A 9,916-nucleotide genomic window follows, 5' to 3' on the forward strand; every position below is an offset into this window, starting at 1 on the left:
CCTGTGCAACACCGAAGTACAAGCATGTTTTATTTCTTTTGTTATGCTGATTAATTTATTACAAAAAAAAACGTATCATTTGTGTGGTTTAATTATTCTTTTCATAACTCACTTTGTGATATGGAACAGTACTAATATTAAATAGTTCCATTGTTTGCTTGACATGAAAATACCAGTGCTTTTTTTTTTAAAATAAAAATCCTTAAGTTGATGGTTGTGTGAATGTTTTTTTTTCTGGTGAAAAGTCACGCTAAAAAAGTGTCGGACTCAATAAAATAACAGAATTGAGTTATTGAGGAGAGTAATGTGGTTCAGCTGATATTCAATAATGAGTTAGAGTCCTAAGCTTATGACTGAATAGCATGATGTTGCAACTGTTGAAAGACATCTTGACGCGGTAATGCACCTCAGGTTGTGTTAACGTGTCAATGTCAGGACTGGAGTATTTGATTAAAGCCTCCATCTTGGGCTTGTCACCATTAGATGGTGTTTCTGCTCTTTTTCCTGATCTAAACAAAATGGTAGGCGCACTTTCATTTGTTATATTTGTTTGTTGCTGCCACCATGACTAAAAGGAAAATGACTACTTCATATTATAATGTTAAAAACAGAACTTTTAGGATCTAATAAGATCCTTTTTGTCAGAACAAGATATTTGTATTTTTAATGTTATGACACTTTCTAATTATTACTACATACCAAAAAATTTAATTTTTACAAGAAACCTTTCATGTTATAACATTTCATTTAATCTATATCACAAAACTCAAACTAAACCAGATTATTGGACCAATAATTAGACAAAACCTTGTTAAAATGAAAAAAGTCCGTACAGACTGATGTCATTAAAATGTATAAAAAGAGTTTTTTGTCATGGTTGCAGCATAACAAAAACCATGTAGTGCAATTAAGAAACGGGTGTATTTCTGGGCCTTTATTTCTTAAACTAAGTCTAATGTTTAACAGCTGTAACAGAAAAAAACGTCACTTTTGGACAGACTTACACACTATGTTTGACCGTCTTGGTCTTCACAGGTGGTCCCGGTCCTTGACTTGACTGTGGGCTATTTTGTAAATATGTGTCAGTAAAGTCCAATTTCAACTGAGGTGATAAGGGCGTTTCAGTTGGGTCTTTAGGAAGGTCTTTGTGATAAAATGTCATTCTTAGACTTTCTATTTCAGTTTTATGCTTTGAGTTTCTTCTAATTAACACTGAGAAAAACCTTCCATCTTAGAAACACTGCACAGAGGTTGCCCCCAGGTTGTTAAACTGGTTATAGTTCATCTCTGCGTCCACTGCCAGAGACGGGAGGCACGTCACCGCGAGCAGACTGAGAAGCCACACGTCCAAACCCAAGCTCCTCAGTTTCCTGCTCACGCCGGTGTTTGGCTCCGTCTCTGTCCCAGTCTGTTTCCACTGCCTCATCGTCCCAGATGGTGGATGTCTCTGTGTCGCTGAAGTAGCCGGGCTCGCCGGTGTAGTGTGTGGGGAAGAGCAACAGAGGCTCCGCTGAAAAAGCTCTCAGGTCCCTCTGCTCAAAATACTGCATGTACTCGTCTCTGAGGGAACAAGGAAGTGTGAACGTTAGGAGAAAAAAAAAAAAGAAGAAGAAGAACAAGGCGGTTTCACTTCACTTCAGACTGAATACAAAAAGCTCTCACTCGTATTCAAAGGTTAACGTTTGAGTATTTAAATTGTAGATGAGACTCACTTGGGGTGCTGGTTGAACATGATGGGTAAGAACTCATCAACGGGCAGCATTTTGTGCAGTGGCTTTGCCTGCAGGAGCTTCTCGGCCCCCTGCAGGGACAGCACGTACCCCAAGGTCCAGTAGGAGTATCCTGGGTGCACGAGGTTAATGACTCCCTTTACCCAGAACTCTGGCTCCTTCACCTGCAGCCGCTTACGACCCACATAACTTCAGGGAGACAGGTCAGTGAGTGAGGTATGTTGAGTAAAATAAATTTTTAAAAAATCCCTTTAAAAAATAATGGTAATATGCACCTTTTCAAAAACTCACTTACATCAGGTCCCAGTCGAGTCCCACTCTCATCACGTTGTCCATGATGGCCAGAAGCCTGCTGCGAAATCTGGGCTCAAATCTGACATCATCCTCCAGCACAAGCACCTGCTGCAGTTCCTGCTGCACCACCTAGGAGGCGACACCCAACAGCCATAATTGTCATGAGCAGCCTCGAGGTAAACCTGTCCATACCGCCGCAAACGCACCAGCTCCAGTGCACGGTACATTGTGCTTGAATTGAACTGCACAGTGTTAAACTGTACCTGCTTCCAGATGTTGTAGTGGCTGAGGAAGCAGCCGATCTCCCCTCGAGTCAGCACACGGCCTGAATACGGGTCTTTATACCCAGGCAGCATGTCTATAGCCATGGCCTGCAGCTGAGAGGAGTTCAACGCTCTGTGGACAACAAAAGAAAATACATTTCATCATTGTCAGTGTAAGTCTGAGAAAAACGTTTCCTGACATTTGGAGCCTTGTTTCTCATTTCACCATCAGCTCCAACTCCATGAAGGTAGAGAGACCTAATATGGTTAAATCTCACCTTTAAAGATACTTAAATTAAAAAAACTCTAGTTTTTTATGTTTTCCAACAGAAAGTTCATCATACAGTTGATCATACAGAAACCGCATAAAAAGTTACTAAATATAAATGCATTTTCTTCACTTAATTCAAGTCACATGTTCTTCACTTGAGTATTTCCATTTCATGTCACTTTATACATCTACTCAGTCTACTACAGTCATATCTGTCACATGTGCTAGTTACTAGCAGCAGTGTGAGCAGAGTTCACATCCTTTAAAATAAAACCACAGTGTAAATTGAATCTGCTGTAAGTGACAGTCCTCCATTTTTACAGCACAAGTTTCTTGTGTTTATCTTAAACTAAAGTACGGAAGCAAAAGTATCAAAAGCTATAGCTAGCTAGCTAAACTACCCAATATAAATTAATATAAAGTACTTCAGCTCTAAATCAGCTCTACCTGCTACACAGCTACAATATTGACATGGTATTTATATGTCGGTGATACTATAATCCAATACTGTAACATACAGAGGAAAATAATTACTTGAGGATCTTTACACTGTGTTAACTCTTACTTCTGAATACTGCTTCTGTTAGTGCATGTCATACTTGCCATCCACGGCCTCTGACAGTGTGGCGTTGATACCGAGGACGGACAGAGAACTCAACATCCTCTCCCGCCGGTCTGAGCGGCGCTTCAGGTTGATCAGAAAGATCTAGAGGTGGGGCAGATTAAAGTGACTGTTCACTCAGACAGCACTCTGCTACTGGAAAACATTTTTACTGTGCCACTGAAAATGTGTCTGCACCTCGTCAAATCCCATCTTTCCTGGTTCTTTAGGAACAGGGTGCACGTACTGTGAAGGCTTCATGGTGTAGTCGACTGGAAAGAAAGTTCACACAGACATTTCATGTAAATATATAGTCAATTTACATTTTTCTAGAACAGATGTTTGGCTTCAGGGGAATTTCTTAGATCAGTTCAAAATCTAACTCCTGTGAAAGACGGAGAGGAGGTGAAATGAGAGGCAGTGGGCTTTTACAGAGGAGTGAGACATGTGTCAGGACTGTGAGAGTCAAAAAGGCCAAATATGCTCACACACACTACACACACACACACACACACACACACGCACACACACACACACACACACACACACACACACACACACACACATATGCCAAGGAAACGATGAACAAAGGCTGAAGATAGAGAAACTTAAAACTCTTCCTGTTGTTCAGGATTCTCTATTACAGAGTCAGTCTTCATAAAACAGTTGGCGCTTACTGAGCGCCTCTGTCAGTGTGTGGGTGAAACTCTCCTCTTCCTCCTCCAGTGTCTGGTCTTGCTCGAGGGGCAGAGGTAAATATCCATAATGGTCCCTGTTGCACACGTACATCTGGACCCCTGCAGAGCAGAAGAGCAAATCAGGTCTCAGTGCAAAGATCTTCTCATCATGTGAAAAGCAGATACATTTCACCACTAATGGTTAAGATACATTAAGATATGACGTGAAATGATGTTGTCACAGAAAGCAGAGTCTGGTCCACATGGTGTGAAGTGAAATGCTTATACTATTATTAAGATCAGTGGTAATAAAGTAAATATTTAAATGCATATTAATCATATTATGTCTATAGCTGTGTCTTTATAAGTAAACTCATACTGTGACTACATTTCATATGGCACTTTATTACTTTCATACAGACTTGTAATGATAAAGGTGTTCTTTAATGAGGATGTTAATTATGTTAATGAAGTGTCTCATCTTTGTTACACATTAAATTACTTTAAGCACCTTCCCAAATGTAATGCAGTTTCATTCTTAAGATTAAAGACTGATTACCATTAGTGTGAGCACAGTATATACTGGTGTATATAAAGATATTAAAAACAACGATTCACAAAGTCTTTTAATGAAAGTCTTGATCATGTTTTAAACTGTAATCCTATTTGTTTGCCTTATGTATTGAAACATACTGTAATGTACTGTAGACCGTATACACTGTTTTATTTCATCACATTTCAACAAACTGGGAAAAATGATGCCGATCACAATCTGGTTTATGTCAGAAAACCTCCAAAGACGAACTCTGACATCAGATGGAGAGACGTTCAACACAGAGTGTGTTTTCTCTCTAAACTCTTTGTCAAATTGATTTAACTCAGAAGTGGATTTCATTTCAAGTGATTCACATCCAGCTCAGTAAAGTTTGTATATTTCCTGCTCTTCATAACTCCTTCTACCGGACAGGAACAATGTATGGCAGTAACAAACCCACCGGTCGCCACTGATGACTGCCAACACTTCATACAGGAAAAGAATCTTAAATCAAAACACATTTCGACAAAGGTCTGACCTGCTTGCCTTGCAGAGAAAGCAAAGGCCATGATGTCGTCTAGATGGTAGGGGTAGTGGGGGTGAGGAGGGTGGAAGGCCAACGCTTGGCTGCCTCTGCGCCTCAGGTCCAGCAGGTAGGTGGAGTGCACCATGGGGACTGCAAAGCAGCCCTGCCGCTTCCACTTACGGATGGGAATATACTCTGGGGTTCGTCTGTAGTAGCCCTGCGTGGGTATGATGAGATTTCAAACAGTCATTATCCCAGTTTGTGGAATTGCCATGTTTTGCATGTCTGTTAACAAACTGTACCTGAGGAGTAATGCCACACCAGAAGTTGGAATAAAGACTTTTTGATTCCAACATGGGTGCCACAATAGTCAGATTCTCCGCTATCATGTCAGACAGCACCTGGCGGTTTGTCAGCAAGTTGTCACTGTCCACAAACTGAGGGTCAGAGAAATAACATTAATGCTGTGGATGACAGAACTGATGATACACCCACATAGATGCATCATTCTTTATGTCTTCGGGTCTTTTACTGTCTCACCAATATGTAGTCAGTCCAAAGTCGTCTGGCGGCTCTGAGCGCCGCCTGCTTTAACTTCATCACATGGCTGAGCCGAGAGTCGGGCCAGTGTTTTGGACCCTGCTCGTCTGCATAAGAGCTGAGAGAAAGAGACAGGAATAAAAACCAGAGGAGATCAGGTTTACTTCCACTCCGTTAAATCACCATCAAACAGAATCACCATGGTGGATAATAAATGAAGTTGCTGCCTCAGACATTGTATTTTGGGGCAGTGGTTCACCTTGGTCGATCCACGGGTCTCCACTCCACAGAGTGGTACAGGTGCTGGACTCCTCTCAGCCACTCCTGCAGCATGGCGGTGCTGTTGTCCACATTGTGGTCAGACGCTGCCCTGAGATCACAAAGAGTAATTCATTCATTCTTTTTTTCTTTCTTTCTTTCTTTCTTTCTTTCTTTCTTTCTTTCTTTCCTCACTTGTCTGAGAATTACTTTGCTTACTGATCAGCATTAGCTTATTGGTGCTAATGTCACTTTTGCTAAATCCTACTAATTAAGACTTTTGCTTATTGTTTTGTGTGAGGTCTTCCAAACAAATCAGCATCTTTTCATAAGAAACTCTTCCATAAACATAATGCCAGCAAATATCTCTACTTTTTCCAGAAATACATACACATTTTTATTAATCAACTAGTCAATGCAAAGAATAAATGTAACTTTACCAGATGGCAATTCGGTCCTTCGGATAATCCAGTCTGTCAATGCATCCCAAGAAGTAAGGGAGGCTGTGCTGTGTGTTACGTGCGAGGATGGTGATCAGCACTGTGGGTTTCAGCAGGGAGGACTCTGGCTGGAGGAGATGATCAGCTGGCAGCTCCTCTGTGCTGGTGTGCAGGAAGAGCTTTCCTGACAAAATCACAATGAATAATCTGAATCCCACAAATTCAAAAGTCATATTTCCAGCAGGGCACCTTTATGTCTCTGCAGCCTCAGACTGTTGCAACTGAGGGAGGGAGATAGACTCACACACACATGATAAAACACACACACACACACACACACACACACACACACACACACACACACACACACACACACACACACACAGCAAGAGAGAAAGAGTGAAGAAAACCGAGGTTAGTTCCAGTGCCCTAGCCCACTAACATCACCTCAAGGTCTCTTTTGTAGCTGTTCTGGAGCTTTCACTCATCTCACATGATCTTCGCCAAGTTTGAAAAAAAAAATGTTGAGAAAAAGCGATGAATTTAAAAGCATACATTTTACTTATTTATAAGTAATTAATCACTATCATCAATTAATATTTTATTCTTCTTACCTGAACAACATAGTAGAATAAACGAGCAGGACTGAGATGAATTGTTTTTGGCAACGTGCTTCTCGCACCAGACCGGCAGCAGCGCGGAACACAAGATTAGATTTTTTCTTTCCAGCCGGAAGGCTGTCACTGTAGCACGCCGGCGAAACCTGAGAACACGGACCACACATGCCGTGACAGCAGCAGCGGTGTGTCAGACATTAGATTGTGGTTAATGGGCCAGTGTTTTGCTTGTAGATACGTTCAGGAGTTAAAATGTCTGAGGCGTCAGAGAAAGCTTCACCTCAGAACTGGATCCTGCTGCATCCAGCGGTGAGTGTCAGTGGAGCTCTGTGCTGCGTTCAGGGCACCCGTGAGAAATCACGCACTAACCAGCGGTTTTTCTTTTGTGTCAGTATCAGCAGATGAAGGATCTGGAGGTTGGGGACAGCGCCCAGGTGCATGCAGCTTTTCTCGTGTACATGGATCTTGCTGAGGGTGAGTTTGAGAAGATTTTGAAGTCATTACAGGAGTCAGTCTTTTTTGTTTTTGTCTCCTTTTATATGATTGTGTGCGTCAGAGACAGAGGGTCATTTTATTCAGGATTTTTCTCTATTATTTATTCGTTTAGCCATTCTACTGATCCATTTTATGTATTTATTTATGCAGAATTTACCAACAAACTTGATTGTGGGGAAATGCAAAATCATTTAAGATTTATTTGAATTTAATTCATTTTGCTTTTGTCTAAAGACAATGGTAAATGGCATTTAAATCCTGTGATGTGTAGTTTATGTGTAAGTGTAGACTGTAAACTCTTCCTTTGTTTATTAAAACTCCCTCACAAAGTACTGAGGTCACGGACTTGGCGTCTTAAATGGTTGCTACAACTCTGTTTAATATTGTCCATGGTAATGTCAAGTCCACAGGCGACAGAGTTTCCTGTTGAGACTTAAAAGTGACGTATGACATTTACTGCCCTTAATGTACATAACAAGAGCAATACAAGTGAGGCTGGAGATAAAAGATAGAAGTTACTTTTCCTTAGTCTGTGGCACCTTCGCTGCCAAGTAAGGCTACCACTCTCACACGCCCACGCCGTGCTTCTCGTTCTCCACAGTGCGTCAGTGGAAAGAGGTGACCTGTGTCAAGATTCCTGAACTGCAGGCGGTTTTGCTGGAAGGGAGAGAGAAGGAAGGAGCACCCATCCAGACTGTCCTTCCTCTGCCTGTTCACCGATCTCTGTGCCACAAAAGGTGATGAGACCGTTCATCGACTTCTACCACCAGATTTCATCTTCCCATTTTCTCACAACTTTTAGTCATAACCCTCCTCTCTGCTGTGCAGCATACGACACGTGCTGGACAGAGGCTTTCCCATGCTGCTGTGTGCGGTGGCGTCTGACTCCACCCTGGTCTACCAGAGAATGACTGATGGGCTGGTGACGCCCGACCCTCCTGTAGGCCCCTTCCAGGATGTGGGGCGCCGACATCACCGGAAGAGACGGCAGAAGAACTGAGCAGCTGGAGGGAGAAGCTGATGAACCACAGAAGGACGGGCTGACGTTATGGAAGCAGGTACAATTGGACCCTTCCACGGTGGCGCTCCAGGTGCTGCGTGTGGCTGGTAGGCCCAGCCTGTGATTCCCTCTCAATAAGAAGTCAGCGGCCTCATCCAACCAGTGGAGTCCAGTGATTTTCAAAATAATGTCTTCTTGTGACCCACTGACTGAGACTTATCTTGTGACTCCTTGGCCGTAGTTTTTGGGAGGTTCTTGTTGCGATGTCAGCAAAGTTGAAAGGGGCTCTTTGAGTGCAGTCAGGGTTGTGCTCACACTGCCGTGTACTTTGTGTGGTCACGTGCAGTCTGCGTCGTGCCTCCCTCGTGACCTTCAAATGGCACCTAATGAGCTGGATCACAGGACATCCACAAAACTTTTCGGGGACATTACAACAGAGTCCAGCTGATACTGGACTGACACTGATACAGATTTTGATATTTTAAAGTTATATTTGATTATCAAGAGACATATAATATAAACATTTTTGATAAAGATTTCTTGATTGTGGTTAATAAGTGACTGAGAATAACTACCAGACTCTGTTAGTTTGTCCCCAAAAAATTTGAAGTTTGCTCTTAATCTTATTTTATTATTTCCTTTAAAAACAGAAGTGTCTTATTTTGAAAGGATAATTTTCAGACACACTACTCAGTGTAACTGAGTGTAACTTCAGTTGAGCTTCAGTTGAAAGTGGCAACAAGGTTATGTTTAATGAACTCATATTTATACAGATGTTTGGTCTATTTTTGATTATTAAAAGCTTTGTAGTCTGTCTGTTTACGAGCCACACATCTCACTTCAGTCACAGTCTACAGAAATAAACTAATGGGTGCCCCCTGGTGGTCACACTATGTAATAACAGTCCTTTCTTAAAGTCACCTGACATATCTTCAGCATTTCTTTCCTGCAATTTCTTATTGCTTAACAGCTGACAAACACGCCAGTTATGAAATCACTTACAAGCTAAACTTGACTCTAGTCAAGTGGCTCTAAACCACTGTCCACTTTCAGTGCAAGTTTGAGCATTTACTACCGTTCATCAGGCATGGACAGTAACAAAGTACATTTACTTGAGTGTCTGTACTTGAGTTTTTTTTTGTTGTTGTTGTTTTTGGAAACTTATGACTTTTACTGTGCTACATTTAAAAGACCAATATTGTACTTTTGACTGCACAGCGTTTCTATGAAGTCGATACTTTGAAGCTTTGAGCTTTTATTCAGCAGTGAACTTCCTTTTATTTTCAGAAATGCGATAGACCATACACCGTGTTGCTGTTTTTGCAACGACCAAACTTCATCACTACCTACAAAAAATGTGCCGTCCAACTTTAGAAAGCATGTTGAAATGTGTAGCGTTTTTAATTCTGGATAAAATTTTAAACAGACAGCTGGTAGTAGTTGTTGCCGTGTTTATGCTGCGGTCGGTCAGATGACTTATGGCCACTTCTATCGCCTTTAGCAGATTCTACAAGCTTTTTATTCTACACGTTCTACAGTCAGTCAATAGGTTGTTTCACAGTCATAAGATTTTATAACTTCACTGTGGAACAATACAACAATGTGTTGCATAAAAAAATTTACTTTTGAATACTTCAAAGCAAGTACTCCAATACTTTAACTCAAATAA

General features: G+C 41.5%; 2 protein-coding genes across 3 annotated transcripts; one reads left to right on the forward strand and one right to left on the reverse strand.

Annotated features, from left to right (window-relative positions):
• Positions 1–888: 888 nt before the first annotated feature.
• Positions 889–6,229, reverse strand: LOC111229034 (procollagen galactosyltransferase 2-like). Its single transcript, XM_022755190.1, has 12 exons — positions 6,136–6,229; positions 5,697–5,807; positions 5,438–5,555; positions 5,200–5,334; positions 4,910–5,114; positions 3,837–3,956; positions 3,358–3,431; positions 3,158–3,264; positions 2,288–2,420; positions 2,026–2,153; positions 1,713–1,919; positions 889–1,560 (listed from the first exon to the last, which is right to left on the reverse strand). The coding sequence occupies exons 2-12, from the start codon at positions 5,768–5,770 to the stop codon at positions 1,275–1,277; spliced, it is 1,587 nt and encodes a 528-aa protein (XP_022610911.1). The 5' UTR covers positions 5,771–5,807; positions 6,136–6,229; the 3' UTR covers positions 889–1,274.
• A 650-nt stretch (positions 6,230–6,879) lies between these two features.
• On the forward strand, positions 6,880–9,779 carry tsen15 (tRNA splicing endonuclease subunit 15). Of its 2 annotated transcripts, none has more exons than XM_022754800.1 (4): positions 6,880–7,061; positions 7,151–7,226; positions 7,849–7,984; positions 8,076–9,779. In XM_022754800.1, exons 1-4 carry the CDS (start codon positions 7,005–7,007, stop codon positions 8,245–8,247), a joined length of 441 nt encoding a protein of 146 aa, XP_022610521.1. In that variant the 5' UTR covers positions 6,880–7,004; the 3' UTR covers positions 8,248–9,779. The 2 variants fall into 2 exon arrangements, with proteins under 2 accessions (XP_022610521.1, XP_022610520.1); XM_022754799.1 differs by having other exon boundaries at positions 7,145–7,226; positions 8,076–9,778.
• Positions 9,780–9,916: the final 137 nt, after the last annotated feature.

The sequence above is a fragment of the Seriola dumerili genome, unplaced genomic scaffold, assembly GCF_002260705.1.
Source record: "Seriola dumerili isolate Sdu_G_001 unplaced genomic scaffold, Sdu_1.0 BDQW01000226.1, whole genome shotgun sequence".
Classification (NCBI taxonomy): Eukaryota; Metazoa; Chordata; class Actinopteri; order Carangiformes; family Carangidae; genus Seriola; species Seriola dumerili.

Coding starts and splice junctions, on each gene's coding strand:
- tsen15 (XM_022754799.1), top strand. CDS start 7,005: ATGTCTGAGGCGTCAGAGAAAGCTTCACCTCAGAACTGGATCCTGCTG. Junction 7,227..7,848: donor GTACATGGATCTTGCTGAGG/GTGAGTTTGAGA, acceptor CGTTCTCCACAG/TGCGTCAGTGGAAAGAGGTG. Junction 7,985..8,075: donor CGATCTCTGTGCCACAAAAG/GTGATGAGACCG, acceptor TCTGCTGTGCAG/CATACGACACGTGCTGGACA.
- LOC111229034 (XM_022755190.1), bottom strand. CDS start 5,770: ATGCTGCAGGAGTGGCTGAGAGGAGTCCAGCACCTGTACCACTCTGTG. Junction 2,421..3,157: donor TCAGAGGCCGTGGATGGCAA/GTATGACATGCA, acceptor TGTTGTCCACAG/AGCGTTGAACTCCTCTCAGC. Junction 1,920..2,025: donor GGACTCGACTGGGACCTGAT/GTAAGTGAGTTT, acceptor GTCTCCCTGAAG/TTATGTGGGTCGTAAGCGGC.